Genomic DNA, 21,470 nt, shown 5'->3' with positions numbered 1-21,470 from the left:
AAAGAGTAGCAAGATTTTCCAGACATTATGAGAACAAATTGACATAGTTTTGTGTCCAGATATTTAAGCTGTTTGTATATGTATGTTATATTAACTTTGAACATTAAAAAATAGTGGAATATTTGTACGCATATGTGTATATAAATCTTTTCATATTTATAAGCCACTTAACTGTATGCTTGCATATTCATAATGTTCTAACACATTTTTTATGTTCTTTGGCATGATTACATATATTAAAAATATTTATTAATGTACTATAAAAATATTTTGGCATTTATTAGTACAGTTATTACATTGCACTTTTCATTTTTGGAGAATGTAAGGTGATTTGTGACCATATATTGACAAGACAGAGTTAAATACAGCTCTTAATTTCTGAACTAGTGTTTATACAAATCAAAACTGTAGCTGATACTCCTTACATTCCAAAAATATACACCTCAGAGTAATTTGTTTATAAGAATGAATTAAATTACTGTCAGTTCTTAATTTTGTTCAGTTTATACATATAGTAGAGAGAAGGCAGTGGCAACCCACTCCAGTCATGGACCGAGGGGCCTGGTAGTCTGAATTCCATGGGGTCGCTGGGAGTCGAACACAACTGAGCAACTTCACTTTCACTTTTCACTTTCCTGCATTGGAGAAGGAAATGGCAGCCCACTCCAGTATTCTTCCTTGGAGAACCCCAGGGACGGGGAGCCTGGTGGGCTGCCGTCTCTGGAGTCGCACAGAGTCAGACATGACTGAAGCGACTTAGCAGCAGCAGCAGCAGCAGCAGTTGCATAATAAATGCCTTGAGTTGAAGTTCACTATAAGTCTCAAGTGACTGCTGAATCAAAGCCTTATATTAAAAATAACTTTAGTTTGAATAATAGATCATCATTACCTAATCCTTTTAAAATTGACAGTTTACATGCGGTAATGGTTATTCTAATTGGAATATGAAGACTTTCATTCCTTAACCATGTTGGTTATTAGAATGCTTCTTGTACTTGGATATTTGGATGTTACATTCTCCAGAAAGAACATCATAGCAATTATTATTACAGGGTCAGAACAGTGAGTATGTTTGTAATTTTCCAAGTCCAAATAATTTTGTTAGGGTGTTTATCCTGTTACCTTATTGTAGCTACCCATAAATATGTATTTTTTTCCTTATGTCTTGTAAAAAGTTAGTTTTCATAAATTGGTCAGACTTTATACTGAGATTGTAGTTTTCCATATCTACTGTACTTTTTGGCTACTGCTGCTGCTAAGTGGCTTCAGTCATGTCTGACTCTGTGTGACCCACCAGGCTCCCCTGTCCCTGGGATTCTCCAGGCAAGAACACTGGAGTGGGTTGCCATTTCCTTCTCCAATGCATGAAAATGAAAAGTGAAAGGGAAGTCGCTCAGTCGTGTCTGACTCTTAGAGACCCCATGGACTGCAGCCTACCAGGCTCCTCCGCCCATGGAATTTTCCAGGCAAGAGTACTGGAGTGGGGTGCCATTGCCTTCTCCCACTTTTTGGCTATTTCACACTGATTAGATCAAGAATGAATGTACATATTCCAAATAAGAGCTGCTTTCAGGTAAGTGAAAAGTCATACTGGTTCAGAATGAAAATGACATCATTGATCTTTAGTTTTTGGCTCTAGCCTTCAATGATTTTAAATATAATTTTCTATTTTTAGATGCTAATTAGGTTTTCAGTTAAAATTTATGCTATTTTGACTTTTTAGGAATAAATATGCTCATACTTGATTGACTTAGACTTTGTTTTTCCAGTGGGTCTAGATTCCAATTATTATTATTTTGCTTTTTCTACTATTTAAATGGCAACATGTGGTTTTATTTTCTCTCTTGGTTTTGATCACATATCATAATACTCTGGTTTACATGTATGCTATATTAAGTATTATATATGTTGCTTTCATATTCAAGATCTTTTTCTCTACCATGCTAAAAATTATTCACCGAAAGAGCAAAGAAAGGAATTTGAAAGATTAGCCTCCATGTAAAAGTGGCCACATTTTGAGTCTACTTATTAATGGTCAAGTTTAAGATTTAAGCTAGATGTTAGCTGAAAATGTTCCCTGACAAATGTATTTCTATAACATCTTAATATTGGCTCCTTTTCTCCCATCCTCAAAGAGTAAACTGTCCCCAAGGCTTACATTTTAGCTTTTCTATCTGGATATTCTTATCTTCAAAGATAATTCAGTATGTATAAAGTCAAGATAGATCCTTGTCTTGCTAAGGTAATTATTCTCCAAGCTTTCTGTGTTCCCTGCACCCAGGCACCCAGACTTGAAGTAGTCATTTAAGACATGTCATATGTCACTTTCTCTCTGCTTATAAAATCGTCTTATTAACTGCTTCCTTAAGATGTCCTCTCTATTAATGATTCCTGTGGCTGCTACTTAGTCAGTCTCATATAACCGGATACCTGGGTGGAGTAATTTCTGTAACAAACCCTGAGTGCCAATCAGGTGCTAGGTAGGCGTTGTGCATTGTGCACGTGGTCACTGCTCTGGGGAATGTCTAATGCAGGAACCAGATAGCTAAAGAGATAGTTCACTACAGTCTGATTAGTGAATGTTGTGATAATGATAAGCACAGGGGGTCTTGGGGCCACAAAGGAAGGGCATCAGCCATTTAATTGCTACTCTTGACTCTAGAATTATTGTATTCCAATCTGTTCCACATTCAGCTTATCCTCCTTTGTCATTGCTTCCTTCATGTCCTTTTTCTGATCAAGAACATGATTTCTCTTAAATTCATCTCCCTTTAGTTTGTCTCTTCCCCCTGTCACTTTTCTAACTTTGTTCCAGGCTTAATGTTCCCACCTTAAAAGGAATCTTCTTTTCAGTCCTGGCTCCTAGTACTGCCCCAGAAATATGCCATATTCCATTTCCAATATGATCCCCTTTGCCCTCCTTATCCACTTACCTAAATCCTAGCCATTTCCTAAGCTAGTTCATCTTAGTTCCTACCATTGCCTTGAAACCTGTTAAGCTTGTCCTATCTCCTTTTCTCAACCCTCTAAGCACACTGTTTATAAAATGTCACTGCCTTAGTGATTAGTTGTTAGTGTTACTTTTGTCTCCTCAAGAAGATTGTAAACTCTTCAGGTCAGGCATTTCTTTATGTGATGCTTTTGTATCCTTCATAGAGCCTTGCACAGTGCTGAGCCAAAAAAAAAATAAAAATCATTGAATTTCAGTAGTGTATAAGCAGGACATTCCCCTCCCACCATCAGTATTAAAGACTGGTGGACATGAGATTATATTTTTTTGATCTACTAGGAAAAGGATGTCTTTGACTAAAAGACAGGCTTTTATTTTATATAAATTGAAAGACAGGAGAAAAAAGAAATACATTTACTGAGTTCTTTTGTCTTTTCAGTCAGTTTGTTCTGAATGCCTGATATGCTGGAGATGATGGAAAAAAACACTTGGCATAAAAGACATGGGTTGAGAATGGCTCTATTATTTATTATGGGGCTCTGAGAAGTGTCCCAAACCTGAGTCTTAGCTTCCTCATCTGTAAAATGGGGTTAATATTACTTAAGGTTTTGATGAAGATTAAATAATAGGTATGGAATGCTTTGTAAACTTCAGAGCAATGTATAAATCTTGCATAGTTTTGTTGTGCTCCCATCTTTATAATTGTGAGTTTCTCGTTTACAAAAATATGGATTTCTGTATGGTATGTTTTGTGATCCATTGATAGTAATTTCTCTGATATTTCCAGATCATACTGGTTTCTTGCCTCTGAAGAGGAAAAAAGTAATGAGTGTGCTATGATAAAGAGCACTAGGAAGGATACTTACCCAGACCTGGGAGTTGTCAGGGCATGCTTCCTGGAGGATGACACTGACATATAAGCTCAGACCTGAAAGATGAGTAAAGGTAGCCAAGGAATGATACAGGGAGGGGATGATAAGGAAATGAGAGAGAGAGTAGCTACACTCTGGAAACTGAAAGAAGCTTCATTTGGCTGGGTCTGAAATTGAATCTAACACTGTACTTAGGTCTGCTAAAAATGAATATATGTGTTGATTATTGTCTCTTGCAGTTTTTAACTCTTTCATAGAAATGATCTTCTGGTATCCTTTTATATTAATGACTAAATATAATTGATTTGCAGGGCATTAACATCTCTTCTTTAGTATAGATAATATTTACTTATTAGAGCTAGAGCAAGAATTGTTTTCTTTAGACATTGGTCCATTTAATTATTTTTAAATTTATTTATTTATTCATTTTTTGGCTATGCTGAGTCTTCACTGTTGCACTCGGGCTTTCCCTAGTTGTGGCGAGCGGGGACTACTCTTCGTCACAGTGCGTGGGCTGCTCATTGCAGTGGCCTCTGTTGCTGATCACAGGCTCTAGGTGCAGAGGCTTCCGTCGTGGTAGCACGCAGGCTCAGTAGTTGTGGCACATGGCCTTGGTTGCCCCATGGCATGCAGGATCTTCCCAAACCAGGGGTCGAACCCATGTCTGCGGTATTAGCTTGCAGAGTCTCAACCACTGGACCGCCAGAAAAGGCCCATTGGTACATTTTAATTGTGTTCTCTTTAGTCTGCATTTACTCTATAACTACCAGCTGCCTCCTTCATGTCCATTTTTCAAACTAGTAAGGAAATTGGAAAATTGGTTTTGGAGGAGTTTTGTTTGCTTTTGTCTATAAAAACATTTACTCTGGCATGGTTTCAGATATTTGGGTTGTATTTATAAGGTAAGGGACACTCATTTCTGCTCAGTTTAGGAAGAATGGGGAGAAATCTGGGAAAATGTTAGAATTAGAAATTCCATAATAGAAAGCCTCTAGAATGGCACCTGGCAAAAATAAACTTTCAATAAGCTACCGGATGCATGAATGTGCTGCGTTAGTATAGGCAGAACACATTAAGAGAAGAGAAGAAGAAAGAAAATGACAGACTGCTAGGTTAGCGTCTGTAAGCTGACAACTGGGAAGTAAGTTTCTAAGAAAATGGCAGGCATCTATAAGGAGGCAGGAGCCTAGATGTGCAGTCTCTCAACTATATTTTGCTCAGTGAAGCTTCGATATCACATGAATTTTAAAATCATATATCAGAGCTTGGTTAAAACCATAGTAAGCTTCATTCAATTTAGTCCTCATGAGCAAACAAACTAACAAAATACTCCTGCTTATCTGCTATAAATCATATGGAAGATCTGAGGGATATTCTAGAGAGAGAGAGAGAGAGAAGGCCCTCAAGCACTGAGCTATAGGAAGAAGCCTAACAAGTACAGCGTTTGGCTCAAGACTTGTGAAAATGCTATTCAAAGCCTTATGGGGAGGATCAGCTTTCAGCAGACCACCACATCATAACAGCACTTTCCTGTAATAATAAAAAAAGATAATTAAGGAGAGGGGTATTATCGTTACCAGGGTTTTTAATGCTGATGAAATTGGTTGGTATTGGAAACACAAGCTGACAATAACATGAAGTCATTGATTTTAATAACTCCCTCTCCACACCCACCCCCCAACCCTACCCCCTGGTTTTCTATCCTGTTTTTCTTTAAGATCATAGTTTGCCAATTACAGGACTTTTTTAGGAGTATAACTTTAATGGTTGACAAAAAGTTTCTATATGTTGTAGAGCTCTGCCACCTAAAAGAGAAGTTAGGAGAGATGCTCAGCAAGTATTTTGGCATACGAAAGAAAGATAACTTATAATGTTTCAATATGTTAGTGCTTAAGCATGATCATGTTAGAAAACTCAGTGAGGTATGAAAGCAAGAGCTGTAACTGTGGACTAATATTGGTATGGTATTGATGACCCCATCTACCATGAGTGCCACTTATTTGATTTTCAAAATGAAGTAACTTTTAATAAAAAGTTTAATCTCCCTTTTATTTACAAGGCAGGTACAATACTGAAAAGTACAGTTTTCTTGAAGATTGTGCAAAAACTGCTTTCTGTTTTAAAACTATGGCCAGAAATTTCCAGACACCTTCATAAACTTCTGAAGTGTCCCTGGGAGGCTCTGATGCCTTCTTCCACAAGAAGAAGAAGGTTTGAGAACCATAGTGTTTTTATATTAAGATAGCACTACTGACCAATTACCTTAAGTTTTTTTTTGTTGTTGTTAAACATTTTATTAGTACTGGGCTTGCTGCTGCTGCTGCTAAGTCCTTCAGTCATGTCCGACTCTGTGCAACCCTATAGACGGCAGCCCACCAGGCTCCTCCGTCCCTGGGATTCTCCAGCAAGAATACTGGAGCGGGTTGCCATTTCCTTCTCCAATGAATGCATGCATGCTAAGTCGCTGCAGTCGTGTCCGACTGTGTGCGACCCTATGGACAGCAGCCCACCAGGCTCCTCCATCCACAGGATTCTCTAGGCAAGAGTAGTGGAGTGGGTTGCCATTTCCTTCTCCAAGTACTGGGCTTATTTTGAGCTGTTTATTTTTTCTCTGCCTGTCCTTTGAGAACAACCATGTGTTTGTGAACCAACTGGTCATTGACAGAGATACTCTTATTGTGAAAAAGAGTTTCACTCCCAGAGAAATGGAGATCTGAGTGTAGCAAGAGTAAAAAATACTGGTGAATAAATGGGAAATATAAAAGATATTTTCTGGGACTTCCCTGGTGGTCCAGTGGCTAAGACTCTGTGCTCCCAATGCAGGGGGCTGCAGTTCAATACCTGTTCAGGGAACTTGATCTCACATGCCACAACTAAGACCTGGTGCAGCCAAACAAGTAAATATCTTTAAATAAAAGATGTTTTCGTATTTTTTAATCTCCTTAAAAGTGACTGTTTAAGCAAAAATTGTACAATATAGAAAATTCCCTGGCTGTCCAGTGGTTAGGAGTCTGTACTTTCACTGCAGGGGTCCAATCCCTGGTGGGGAAACTAAAATCCCTCAAACCTCATGATGCAGCCAAAAAAAATAGTACAGTATATCATGTTGTTTCTAACTAGTTTAAAGATGTATAACAGCAGGTCAAAGAATGAATGGGAAGATGGAAGTATGTTTGCAAGGCTCTTATAGTTCACATGAAGTAGGACACTATCCCTTGAAGACTGTGATAAGTTAAAAGGTACATATTGTAAACTGTAAATCTACCACTACAAAACAACAAAACAAAACCCAAAAAGGTACAGCTAGTCAGACAATAAAGGAGATAAAATGGAATCACGGAAATATTCAGTCCAAGGAAGTCAGAAAAAGAGGAAAGTAAAATCATGGTCCCTGAAACAAGGTCAGGTCCATTCCTTGGGCTGGCTGCTTTTACTGCCTACTGCCAGAGCTATACATGAGAAGATGGCCTGTGTTTCTTTTTATTCAAAAGATTGGTGGCCTTTTTTTTTTAAGAACTCGGCTTTCTTTGTATTGAAAGTCTTTTGCTGATTCGCAAGCTGTCTCTTACTCCCCCTTCACTGCCCTCCTGTTTCATAGCCCCAGGTTTGCACAGCCCTGTCTCTGTCCTGGTTAGCACTCCAAGTGGAGAAGCGTCAGGGTTTTACTTTGTCACTAACATCTGTACTTGACAATCCAAGATGCTGTAAAATAAAGATAAACTAGTACCTCAACACATCTTACCCTTTTCTCTTTTCCTTGAATTCAGAGACATGAAAAATGCTGTAATTGGAAACAACAAGCAGAAAGCCAACCTCATTGTTTTAGGAGCTGTTCCAAGGTAAGTTTGCTACCATCCCCTTTTCTGCTGTTCATATGAAGTTTCAGATGTGTTCTCATTCTCAATCATAAGACTCATCTTTTTTCTGTATTGTCTGTCCTACTTTTTTTTTTTTTTAAATAAATGCTTTGAAGTATATGAAGCATCTCTTAAAAAAAAAAATAAGGTACCAGGGAATGGAATATATGAATACCTTTTAGAGGTTTGGGAAGATCATTGACCCTGCCATAAAAGGACACGTTGGGTAGATAAGCAGTGTACATCAACCTGATTCTTCCTTGTCTCCTCAGAGCTCTGGCAACTTTTATATGATTGGATAATAATTTCTTAGGATTCTCAAAACCCTTTTTAAAATTAAAAAAAAAAATTTTTTTTGACCCTGCTTTTCTAGTTTTAGAATTTGCTGGCATTTAAATTTACATAGAAAGTTTCATGTCTTCTGATGAAGCTATTAAGCTTCTTTTTGGCAGACAGTGACAATTGTTTAACTGCTTCTTTGCCTTTGCTACCCAGAATTAAGTTTTATGTGCAGTTATAAATTTTTCATTCTGAATTTTTAAATGTTTTGGTTTTCTCTCTTCTCTTTTTTCTTTCCTGTCTTTTAATGTAGGATTATTTAATGGTTCTGTTGTTTATATTATAGTCAACCATTGATAACTGTAAAGCTGTCAGCAGCCTTTCTTAGGGGACTAGTGCTCAGTATATATAAATACGCTTTAGGGAGCATGAAGGATGTACCTTAGAACATAAAGGAGATAGTCATATGTTGTAGACAATTGGAATTTGGGGAGTAGTTTTTTGACAGGCTAGCCTAGAATAGAATAAGATCTTTTGATGCCCCAAATAGGAGAACTAGAGAAAGAAGAGAACTTCCCTTGTTTGAAGAACTGCACAACAACTCTGAGTATTCCCTCTAGGCTAGATGTCTGTGATCTCTGAACTGTAGTAGTGGATATTCAGGGTCCTTAAGATCCACCAGCACTTGGCTTTGGGTGTCTTCATATCTTGGAGTGGCAGATAATGTAGACTGTCGTGCTGGCTGTTTCCATAGACATCACTTGTGGACAACTCTCAGATTTGAAGTTCTGATACACTAAGATTATATGATAATTCTGTTGTTCAAAAAGAAGAAAATCTCTTTTGGTTCTCCGCCCTGCTGATATTCCTTTATTAAATTAACAGCTTATATAAAGATATGACCATTTCCTAGCAGCCTGTAAACTCACCTACCATATTTTCAGTGTGTAGGATGTATTGGTAGCCTTTTTCTGTAACATTACTTTTAGCTAATGTTTACTTTTAAGTTTTTTAGTCTCTTCTGTTTATCAAGTTCTTTCTTTTTAGATTATTGTACTTGCTTCAGCAAGAAACCTCAAGCACAGAATTGAAAACTGAATGTGCAGTGGTATTGGGAAGTCTTGCTATGGGTACTGAAAACAATGTTAAATCTCTACTAGATTGCCATATTATCCCTGCCTTACTGCAAGGTATGTAAGGAAGTCATTTTTATACAGGTAAAAAGTAGAATCAGTTTGCAGCGTTTTAAATATGAGTTGAAAGCATGAGTCTCAAATCTGTTTTCTCTTAACAGGACTACTGTCCCCAGACCTGAAGTTCATTGAAGCTTGCCTCAGATGCCTGCGCACCATCTTCACCAGTCCCGTCACTCCAGAGGAACTACTGTATACAGTGAGTTTTAGGTGTTTTTCAATCATCAAGTTACATTTTTACTAACAGCATACTTTTGATTTACTTAGCATCTCATAACTGATCTCAGCTGTGATAATTATGTTATAGAAAAGTCTCAAGAAGTATTTGAATTGCTAATTTGCAAATATCAAATGTTCTAGGCTTTGTAAAGCAGTGAAAGATAGTCCCAGACCTTGAGAAATTTATAAGCTTGGGGTTTTTTGTTGTTTTTTGTTTTGTAAAGACCCTTCTTAATTTCTTAATATGTACACATAAAGGAAACACATTTAATGCACTCACTATAGGTTAAATCTGGTAGAAGAAGCTTTATGGAGAAGGTAGAATTTGACCTGGTCTTGAATAATGGATAAGATTTCAAAAAGTGTAGAGAAAAGAAGCTGTTCTAGGACATATCTTTGAAAAAGAGAATATGCAGGACAGTGGACAGAACAGTTTAATGCAGGAAGGGAATCATTGTTCATTTCAGCTGGAGAGGTGAACCAGAAGCACTTGTTAGAGGCTTACTTACCAGGCTAGGATCAGAGAATACATGTGAGAGAATCTAAAGATCTTCAGAGTCATTCATTGATTTTTAAAAACTTCAGGGATTATTAGGGAGTATTTTTATCTGTTGCTTATCTGGGGCTTTCTTAATAAAATTATCACGGCTAGTATTTTTTAAACTCCCTTATCCACAATTCACAGTAAGAATTATATTTTCCACTGCTACACTGTGTGTGGGGGGTGGGAGGTGGGGGCGCAGAGTGGTCGTGGGAGTATCTTGAGATAGTCTTCACAAAACAATTGCATAAATGTGGTGCCTTCTGACTTCTATTTTATTCTTTTTCATTTTAAAAAATGCTGGTTGTGATTCTCTGAGCTGAGATGTAGAATCATAGTTTCAAAGTGGACACATATGTATCAGAGATCTTGTCCAGGGTCATGTTTTACAAATACTTCAAGAATATAAGTAGTCAGGAGGCACAGGCAAAGCAAGCAGGGAGAGGGACATGTCACGTGCCTTCAGAGTTTGTTTTTCCTACATTAGACACTTGCTCCTCTGGCCTGTAATGATGCCTAAGGTCTGTAAATGAGGCTTGTGGGTCATCTCACACAGCAGGAAGCTAAATTATGAAGCATCTCGAATTTGCACCTCAAGGATTTGTGTAACATTCTTTGGGGAGCCATGCCTCATAAATCCAGACCATTTACTACAGTGGTTCTCAAACTTGAGCAGGCACCAAAATTACCTGGAGAGCTTATTAAACACAGAATCCTGGACCCTACCTCCCGAGTTTCTGATTCAGTCAGTGTGGGATGGGGCCTGAGAATATGCATTTCCAATAAGTTGACTGAACTGGACTGAATAAGTTTACCAATAACTGGTAAACTTTAGTATCTGGTAAACCAGATGCTACTGGTCTGTGAACCTGTCTTTGAGAACCACTGGTTTACCGTAAGCACTTCTAAATTGAGGAAGCATTCTATATAGAACTCTCCATCTGAATATGAGTCTGTTTACTTAAGGATTTCCGATTGTCATTTTTACAAAGAAATTAAGCCAATCATTCATCTTCTTTACCCTAGAAGTTTTTCCCCCAACCCTCAGCCCAGTAATGGGGAAGGAATTGACCCTGGTCAACTTACTCAGCTCCTTCCTTCTCTCTCTCTAAATTGATTTCATGATCTACTAATGGATTGTGGTGCATAATTTGGAGAATGCTGTTATATACCAACTTAGCTTCTTTTTGCAAGAAAAATTAAGACACAGGGACTTAAGGGACTTTCATAGGATACCTAAATTATGAAACAATTTTATGCCTCAGAGACGGTGGAGACTGAAAAATGTTGGGTGGGATAATGACAGAGAGTAGTATTTCAGTGTAACTAACTGACATCTGTGGGTAGGATTGTATAGAGACCAGCTGCCATAGCAACTCAGGCACTAAACTAACGAGCACACAATCCTGTTGAAGAGGGCAGAATGTCTAGTTTTAAATTGTTTATAAGATGAGTGACTTTGGGGGAAATTATATAACTGTTCTTTGCCTTGTTTAATCAACCAGAAACTGCAGATATGTAACACAGCGGCTTGCAGTATCTTAGTTTCCTGGCCAGGGATTGAACGTTGGGCCCACAGTAGTGAACACCCTGAGTCATAACTGCTGGACTGCCAGGAAGTTCCCTCATTTTGTGTTTAAACTGTTTATGACAACACAGGGTTATAACAAGCAAGGGGAAAAGATTCTACTTGTAGGCATCTTCTACAAAAATAGCCTACTGTTTTCCTACTTAGCTTTTATGTGTCTTGGGCATTCTTTTCGTACTGAGGGAAACCCCACAAACCCTGTTTATCCCAACAGTGGTATTCTTTTACGTTTCCTTCCTTGCTCTCTGTTGTCTTTTGTCAAAGTGTGGTCTGTGGACCAGCAACATCAACCATTAGTTGGGAGTTTGGTAGAATGCCAAATCATAAGTCGTACTTCAGACCTACAGAATCAGTCTATACATACAAAATATCCCCTGAGAACATACATGCAATGTGCGTTCATATCTGAAAAGCATTGCTGCAGGACCTACAACAGCATTGACTAGGGCACTTGAGCTACGTCTCCTTTTTCATCTGTGGTTTGGGCCAAATATCCTCTCAATGTTTAAATCATGAAAGAGCAGATTTTTTGAGAGCCCTGAGGCAGATTGGGTGGATTCTTCTTTCTTCTGTACCATCATGTATGTTGTGAAGTGTCAGTAGTAGGCAGAGAGTGGGCTGTAAGTGAGAAGCTGCTATTATATAAACTGTCTTGTGAAGATAGAAATTAGCTCACTACAGTTATTAGAAGTGTTAATCTGTTACTGATACTTACCATAACATCTCAGACTTCAAAATTGTGAACTTTTATTTTAATACAGTAATTCCTCCTTATAAGCTATGTAATAAGTATTTATCTTATTAATTATGTCACATTTTGGTTTTGGAATAGATTATGTCAAGTCTTATTGAAATGATTTTGTTTTATTGTGGGGATGTTTATGGGAGAGAGATTGAGAATATCTTGTTCTTGTATTTTATTATCAAGCATGAAAATTGAAGCCCCTTTCCTTGTCCTTTGCCTAGACAGTTTTGATTACATGTTGCTTTTGTGTTGCTATGTTCCTTAAACAGACTTGATTTACTGTCATTAAGATAAGAGGCTTACATGTGTACCTGTCCTTGGAAATCAGTGTTAAAGACACTCACCGAGTCTGAGTTCCCTGTTGCTCTGCTGTGCTTCCCTTTCACTGCAGGATGCCACGGTGATACCGCACCTCATGGCGCTGCTTAGCAGGTCCCGCTACACCCAGGAGTACATCTGTCAGATCTTCTCACACTGCTGTAAAGTAAGAACCAGGATAACTGTTCTCTATAATGTAAACACTTGTATGCCCTCAGGAGATGTGCCTTCTTGGTATGTCCTCCTGGAGCTAATCTATACACATATAAGCAGACCTATGTATATAATTTCCCCTCTTTTTTTTTTTTTTGACACAAATAGTAACAGACCATACATACTGTTCTGTACCTTGCATTTTTTACTTAACATTTTGAGGGATATTCCATATCAGTACATAAGGAGCTTCCTCTTTCTTTTTTAAAAAACACATGAATAGTATTTTATTGTATAGATGTACAATAATTTATTCAACTTTTTTTCTACCATTGGGCATTTAGCTTGTTTCCAGTCTTGTGCAGTCAGTGCTGCAACAAATACCCTGTATGCAAGACATTTTTATAATTTACAAGCACCCTCATGCCACTAACAGAACTCAGCTTTCTTTTAGCCTGATAAGTAGCATTTGCTAGCTCTGCTCAGGATTATCCATCAGTTTAAATAGTTAAATATAACTAGACTTCAGGAAACATTGTAGCATGTATAAACCCATGGAGCAGTGACAATAGTAATAGCCTAAAATACAATATTGATTTCCCTACTGATACACTAACAACATGTGTCTTTGAAAACAACTGATCTGATGATCTCTGTATTGTCATTAATTATAAAAATTTTTTATTTTTGTATTGTTTACATACAAGCCTGAAGTTATAAGATTTGTAATAGCATTTTAAGACTGATCTACAAATTTGCATATACTAGTATCAATATGAAATAAATTTACATACTTTGGTCAGGGGAGATAAAGAGGTTTCTAAAACATTTGTTTTCTAAGCTAATCATCATTAAAGTTTTGAAATTCTCTCCTTGATTTATTAAGAAGCAAAAGAAGGCTAGTAAGAATATTGATTGAAACCCTAACTTCTAAGTTGTTGCCACTTCCTAAGCAGTTATTCAGATTTTGAGACCAATTATTTGGTGTTTAGTTTAGGAACATGAGGGCTTATGTACTTCCTACCTTGAGGAGACTGCTTCACTAACTCCAGGTTCATGCAGGTTGATTTGGAGAGATTCAAGAGAGACTTAATAAGAATAGAACAATAGTTCCTCCTCTTTAGTTGGCTCAGCTACTCATTCCTTCATTGTAATTGTTTTTACACAATCCTGTCTACAACCACAGAAGGAAGAGGTTCTTTTGTAACATATTTGCTGCAATTTGGACAAAGGATGTGAGGAATTAAAAGGTACAATGTCTTGTAAGCGATGGAGAACAGTATGTACAGAGAATTGCTTTGTGTTTCACCATAATTTCTAAACATAACTCCAAGACTGAAAACAATCTAAATGTCTAACTATGTGTGTATATATGTAGTATTTATATGGGGCCTCCCTGGTGGCTCAGTGGTAAAGAATCCACCTGCCAATGTAGACATCATGGGTTCAGTCTCTGGGTTGAGAAGGTCCCCTGGAGAAGGAAACTGGCAACCATTCCAGTTTTCTTGCCTGGGAAATCCCATGGACAGAGGAGTCTGGCAGGCTACAGTCCATGGGGTCACAAAAGAATCAGATACAACTTAGCAACTATACAACAAGTATTTATATATAGTATTTTTTATATATAAATATATAGTATTAGTTTACCATTTGTGTTAAAATGGGGGAAAGAATATACTTGGGTATTTGTTTGTATATATGTGAAATGTCTTGAAGAGTATAAAATAATCTATTAGTATTAGGTCACCTGAAAGCAGCGGGGACAGATTGGCTGAATACAATGGGAGAGCAGTGAAGTACAGGGAGTAAAGGCAGCCCCCTGCCCACTTAGCTGTTCTGCTGAACATTACCTGTATATAAGTCAGCATGTTAAAATTTGTAAGCCAAGGCTAACTGAGGCTTATCTTCGTAATTTATTCTAGTAATGTATTTATTAATAGGTAAGAAAAAAATGGATCAGATTCTTAGAAGACCCTTCTTTTCTTTGGCTTCCCCATCATAATCTCCACCACTACCCTTATAATGAATAAGCCAGAGACTCATGTTTCAAATGAGTCAATTCAAATAGAGCATTTAGAGCAGGGCCCCACAGGTAGCAGATACCCAATAAGGAGTGCCTGTAATTGTAACTGCAGATGCATGGGTGAGAATGAGGTAGGAAAAGAATACACTTCAAGCCTGTGCCCTGGGAATGTCAGTATTTTCAGTTATTATAAAAGCAAGTTTGTACTGTTCTGAGTGGATATATACTGATAAATAATATCAAGAAGTTGTAGCCCTGGGAATGTCAGTATTTTCAGTTATTATAAAAGTAAGTTTGTACTGTTCTGAGTGGATATATACTGATAAATAATATCAAGAAGTTGTACTCTTGGAATTTGTCCTCATACCCTAAGAATCTGCACTGAGATGCAGCTTTACTAATATTCAACAAAACATTGTTTATAATAGTGAGACATTAGAAACTACTTAAAATATGTAATGGGGGTTTGCATGAGTAAACTGTGGAATATTATGTGGTGATTAGAAGTTAGAAAATATATAGGATCAATTAAACTTCAATTTTTTAAATGTGTGAAAATTAAGACAGAAATTGCTGTTTGTTTGTTTTTTTTAAGTACTCTTAATAATAGATACGGAGAAGGCAATGGCACCCCACTCAAGTACTCTTGCCTGGAAGATCCCATGGATGGAGGAGCCTGGAAGGCTGCAGTCCATGAGGTCGCTGAGGGTCGGACACGACTGAGCAATTTCCCTTTCACTTTTCACTTTCATGCATTGGAGAAGGAAATGGCAACCCACTCCAGTGTTCTTGCCTGGAGAATCCCAGGGATGGAGGAGCCTGGTGGGCTGCCGTTTATGGGGTCGCAGAGAGTTGGACACGACTGAAGTGACTTAGCAGTAGCAGCAGCAGCAATAATAGATAAAATGTTTAGGAGCCTATAAAATAGAATATGGCTCTTTTACTACTCAGAGGTAATAAAATGCTAATCTTTCCACTTCAAATGATGGATATTTTGGTCTAAGAAAGAATGAGCATCTGTAAGATCGTTATTAGCTAAACAGTGAATTAGAGAAGCTAGTATAAGAGCTCTTTTTCTACACTAGGAACTGGTTTCTTCTGTTGAATCCAGACAGATAGCCTACTTTTTGATGCTACACTTTTATGTCCTAAATAATGATAAACATGAAATACCATCCTTGTTTGGCTTTAATTGACTTTTCATTATTTGAGTGGATGGGTGGGATATAAAAGAAATGAATTAAGTACTGGGAAAATTGAAGCCTTGCATTAACCTTTAGTCACTTTGAAGATCTTCAATAAATTGATTAGTAGAAAACAGAGTCAGTAAAGAATAAAATACCTGAATTTTCCTATTTCTTCACGTACTAACTCTAAGAAGTAGTAATTTTAAAAGAAATGAGAGAGAAAGAGAACTAAAACATGTTTACTTCCCAGTTACAGAGTGTTGTTTCCCACCAGCCATGCTCAGACCTCCCTGATGTGTGGAGGTAGCCTGGGCTCTGGTCCAGTTTCTCTTGCAGCTGATTAGTTTTAGACTTCCTCTGACTAAGTCATCAGTCTTAAGTTATAAGAATGACTACACTGTCTCCTTGGGCATAGGAGATAAGGGTGTGCAAGTGAAATGCAAAATTTGGAGTGCTTCTATTGCTATAATGATGAGGGCCAACGTCAGAATATTCTGTGCCCCCTTCCTTATTCTGGGGAGGTAAGGGGCCAGCGAGCCGTTCTAGAGAACTGAGATGAGAGGTAAACTGTGACAGCCCTTTGCAGGACTAAAAACAGTGTCTACCCTGCTCTTTGGGAATGGGTTTATACAAATGTAGAACTGAAAATCCTACATTGCAATGAATGTGGTTTTCCCCTTTTAAGTAAATGTATTATTGGAATGAATTATTACTCTTCTTAATGTATTTTCTCTTTTCTTACAGGGTCCAGATCATCAAACAATTTTATTTAACCATGGTGCAGTTCAGAATATTGCTCACCTACTAACCTCAGTATCTTACAAAGTAAGATGTTAAAAATTATGGCCTGATTTTTATGTTTTATTTTTAGTTTTTAGAGTCTTGGTCTGGAAAGAGGCCCACATATTTTGTTGTTTCTTTGGTAGATATTGTGATCAAGAATCGTATTTTACCAGTAAAATGTTGTGAGGCATTGTTTTTCCTACAGAATGCTTTTAAAAGCAATCTACCTTGCCTTTCCTTTTTTTTTTTTTCTTTTTTTAGGATATGGTTGTGGTATAAATTGCTACTGATTTTTACTTGTGATCATTAGTAATCTCTTCTGGTATGGTGTCAGTGCCAAAGTTGCATGTACCTTGAAGTATGTAGGAGCACTGGCTCACTTGCTAGATTAGGAAAGACTTTGGATTGATTTCCTATTTGAAATCTTTATTTAACCACATTGACTCAAACTTCCAGCATGGTGGTGGTAGTTTAATTGCTAAGTCATGTCCAACTCTTGCAACCCCATGGACTGTGGCCTGCCAGGCTCCTCTATCTGTGGGATTTCCCAGGCAGGCATACCGAAGTGGGTTGCTGTTTCCTCCTCCAAAACTTAATAGCGTATACCCACATATACATTGACATTTAAAATGTGTTCTATTTTTTATTTTGAGTTAAAAAAAATCAAGGGTTTTCAGGTGTGTTAATTTAATTTCTTTACTATCTTTTATATACAGGTAAGCAATATCATGATGCTCTGTCAGGCATTTAGTTAAAACTTTGATCGTTTCATTATTGTCCCATTGGTAAGTTGTAGCAAATATTGGGACATTGTCTTTCTTGTGTCACATTAGAACTAATTATGGTAGGAATTTCTTTTAGAGCAGAGAAGCAGTCATTCTTGTTTTCTATCCATTTATGCTGATCCTAGTCTGCTGTTGTGGTCCTTAGCTTTATTGAAGGTATGGCCTGCTAATATGTATGTTTTCCCTACCCCAGACATCCAAAGTTATTAATAGATCTTGGTGAAGATCTCGGAAAAGGATAGGAATGGGGACTGGAACCAGCTTGAAACTAGCTAGAGGCAAGGGGAAGAAGTATATGCTAGAACTGCTTCCTCTGCTCTACACAGAGCATTATAGGCTGAGACCAGTCAGCACTTATACATCAACAAACAGTTGCTGGGGTGGTGATCTACTGCTCTTCTTTTCCATCCTCTAGCTTCATTAATTCCCCTAGTTCTTCCTCCATTTCTTTCTTTTCTTTTCCACACTAGACTTCCTTATCTACTACGACAAGTTACAGGTTGTGGAAGGAAAAAGGTTTTGATAACTACTCTTGCCAAGGTTTGCTCCACTGACAGTGTGTCATGAACATATTCTAGGTTCCACCTGTGGGCTTGTGCTTGTGCTGCAGAGCATCACCCAAGTGAGGGACAGGGCTTCCTCACAACCCAGCTACCTATCCTACCACTCTCAGGCTCCACAGAAGAACCTTAGTCAGACTTAGAAGTAAGGATTAGGTCATTTGGTGAAAACTGAACAGAAAAAAGGAAAACTAACAACTTAATAAACTGTGTCGTGTATGGTCAAAAATTTGAGCCTAGGTGTCATCCCAGACCAATTACCTAGTTTTGAGGTATAGTAGCATAATTCATGGAGAAGGCAATGGCATCCCACTCCAGTACTCTTGCCTGGAAAATCCCATGGATGGAGGAGCCTGGTGGGCCGCAGTCCATGGGATCGCTAAGAGTCGGACACGACTGAGTGACTTCACTTTCACGCATTGGAGAAGGAAATGGCAACCCACTCCAGTGTTCTTGCCTGGAGAATCCCAGGGACGGGGAGCCTGGTGGGCTGCTGTCTCTGGGGTCGCACAGAGTCAGACATGACTGAAGCGACTTAGCAGCAGCAGCAGCAGCAGCATAATTCATACAGGCTTCCCTGATGGCTCAGTGGTAAAGAATCCACCTGCTAATGCAGAAGATACAAGTTTGATCCCTGAGTTAGGAAGATCCCCTGGAGAAGGAAATGGCAACCCATTCCAGTATTCTTATCTGGGAAATCCCATGGACAGAGGAGCCTGTCAGGCTACTGTCCATGGGGTCGCAAAGAGTCGAACATGACTTAGCAACCAAACAAAAACAACAAAACGCAATTCATAAGTATTTCGAAAGTTGAATTAGTCCTCTTTTGAACTTTTTTATAACTTTCTTTCCTGTTCTCTTCCCTCACTTCAAACTATAAGAGTACTTTTTTTGGTCTTCTCTTCAGTTCTCTGGTTTGCAATTTGGGAAGAAGAAATGTCTCACTTGAAAAGCAATTAGTTATTATTGTTATTAAGTTCCTTTTGCCTTATCAACATTGTATTTTTTACAGCATTCTTTTTAAATTTGATTGGGATTTATCTAATTCAGTTTTAGTTGCTACTTTCCTGTTCTTTCTTTTCCATTATTTCAAAATTAATTTTAACTTTTTATAATTAATTTTAATTTACTGTACTCTTCAGGTATACAAGTCTTATTTTTATTCCCTCAAACCCTTCCTTTAGTACTCTAAGCAGATTTAAATAGTTATTTCTTCAGAAGAGTTTAGAATCTGAGAGATTAAAATTCGTATTTGCAAAATTAAAATAAATACTTTGTTTATTTTTATAGGTTCGAATGCAAGCACTGAAATGCTTCTCAGTTTTAGCTTTTGAAAACCCCCAGGTATCGATGACCCTGGTAAATGGTAGGCTGGAACTTTCAGTGGCACCTACATGATTTAATTTATGAACTTTGTAGATTTAAAAAATTCCTTACTCCTTGTTACTTGTTTTATTTCTAGTTTTGGTTGATGGAGAGTTGTTACCACAGATTTTTGTGAAGATGTTACAGAGGGATAAGCCCATTGAGATGCAGCTGACATCGGCAAAATGGTAAAAGTGAAGATGGTGTGGGAGAACGATCCAGCTTCACCTGTCTACTGTGGGGAGAGAGACAGTGCTTTTCCTGTCTACCGTGGACGGCCTAGTCAGCTCACTCTCAATCCCCATCTTGTTTGGGGATTTTGAAGTTTGACAGTCATGGGATTATGTCATCTTCTTAAATCGTTATGAGTTTTGTACTCAGTTTGCATGCAAAACAAGAACTCTCATAACATCTAAGACTGCCTACAGGAAATTACTTCAGTACATTCCCTTCTCCTTGTATTTCAGTTGAAATAAGACAGAATTAGATCAGATTTAACCAACACAGATTATGCTAAGTATTGTCAGGAGAATATAAAGAAACAGAATTAGTTGAAGTTGATAACCAAGGCATGATTTCAGAGAATGTGACTTCTTCCTCTTTAGAAAAACAAAACAAAGATTCTCATAGAGACCATTTATAAAATAGTTATTTAAAGTTCTTATTAGCACAGTTCCTGGCTCATGTAAGCATTCAATACATGTTAATTCTGTAATTATCAATTCATTACCAGATAGAGTTAATACCTGTTGTGTAGGGTTCTGTGCTAAGTGAATGGTTTAGTTCCAATATTTAAGAAGCTATGGCTCTAATATTTTGGCCCAGATGAGGAATTTTCAGTGAATCATCCTTGCATCATGAATTTTCTGTTTTCTGTTTATTTATGTGGTTTGTGTTTTTTGTTCATCTGCTTTTTGTCTTCAAAGCAGCATTTGCCTTTTTGTTAGTAAGGTAATGGTCTCATGGAACTGGCTTCAAACAATAATGCAGTAACAAATCTTAAGATAATGATAACAGTAATAAAGAATTTAACTCCTACAATATAAGTAAGGAATTTTACTGATTTGTTTAAAGCTTTCCCTCAAAGCCATAACATGGGATATTTTATTTTATTTTTTTCCCTCCTGAAAAGGAATCTAATTCAAAATGGACATTCATTAATTTAAGTGCTTAATGTTCAGTACTTGCTTAGAGAGGAGAAAGTAATTTTATTCTTATTCAAAGTCAGATATAATTGTGAAGGTAAATTGTTTTTCAAAAGAACCAAATCATTAACGAATTCTCAAAGCCACTACTGTTAACATCTGACTAGTTAGTTAGTATCTTAGGGATAGCTGTAAGTATTACAAGTTAAATGCTTCTTCTGTGATAATTCTACTGTTATTAGATTTGAAATATCCCAATTTAACCTCATTTAAACTTAGATACTTTGTTGACTTTATATTTTACTTAAAAATTTTTTCCTTATTGTTATGGAAAATTTCAAACATAAGAAGTATAGAGAAAGGTATAAAGGACTCAAGTGTGCCCAACACCTCGCTTTAATGTTTATCCACTCATTTGGCCATTTAATTTTGAAACAATTTTGTAGGTATTTTAAAAATATCTGGCTTACTGTCTGCATATATCAGATAGTTTTGTTTAATTAACAGAATCTCAGGTAAGAAAGTGTCAAAACCTTCTCCCTCACAATAACTAAGAGTAGTTGTCTTTTTTCTCCTCTATAATATCTTAAAAGCAAGTAGAGTTTTTTTGTTTTTTTTTTAATTTTAAAATACTAGCAAAAACTTACTTTCTGCCATCTTATTCCAGTTTAACTTACATGTGTAGAGCTGGAGCAATTCGGACAGATGACAACTGTATTGTATTAAAGGTGAGCTAATTAATTCTTTCTAAAAACGTGAAAATTACCCAGCTATTTAAGCGTTGGCTGTAAATATTGATATTCCTTTTTCCTTTTACATATTTATCACTATGGCATTTGAACACAGCAAGAAATAATATTAAAACATAATGCTCTTCAACGGGATAACTTGTAGTTTTTAAAAATTG

General features: G+C 37.2%; 1 protein-coding gene across 5 annotated transcripts in view; it reads left to right on the top strand.

Annotated features, from left to right (window-relative positions):
• Positions 1–21,470, top strand: part of ARMC8 (armadillo repeat containing 8) — a 108,827-nt gene that overhangs the window by 35,589 nt on the left and 51,768 nt on the right. For 3 of the 5 annotated variants that reach the window (XM_061420710.1, XM_061420689.1, XM_061420681.1), the window contains 8 exons: positions 7,590–7,661; positions 9,006–9,148; positions 9,253–9,350; positions 12,636–12,728; positions 16,670–16,750; positions 19,344–19,419; positions 19,516–19,606; positions 21,231–21,291. In XM_061420710.1, the coding sequence (XP_061276694.1) occupies positions 7,594–7,661; positions 9,006–9,148; positions 9,253–9,350; positions 12,636–12,728; positions 16,670–16,750; positions 19,344–19,419; positions 19,516–19,606; positions 21,231–21,291 (711 nt within the window). In that variant the 5' untranslated portion in view covers positions 7,590–7,593. The remainder of the gene's footprint in view (positions 1–7,589; positions 7,662–9,005; positions 9,149–9,252; positions 9,351–12,635; positions 12,729–16,669; positions 16,751–19,343; positions 19,420–19,515; positions 19,607–21,230; positions 21,292–21,470) is intronic. The other 2 variants (XM_061420721.1, XM_061420699.1) reach the window with 1 other exon arrangement.

The sequence above is a fragment of the Bos javanicus genome, chromosome 1 (assembly GCF_032452875.1).
Source record: "Bos javanicus breed banteng chromosome 1, ARS-OSU_banteng_1.0, whole genome shotgun sequence".
NCBI classification, from domain to species: Eukaryota; Metazoa; Chordata; class Mammalia; order Artiodactyla; family Bovidae; genus Bos; species Bos javanicus.
This window is presented reverse-complemented; position numbering and strand designations above follow the sequence as displayed.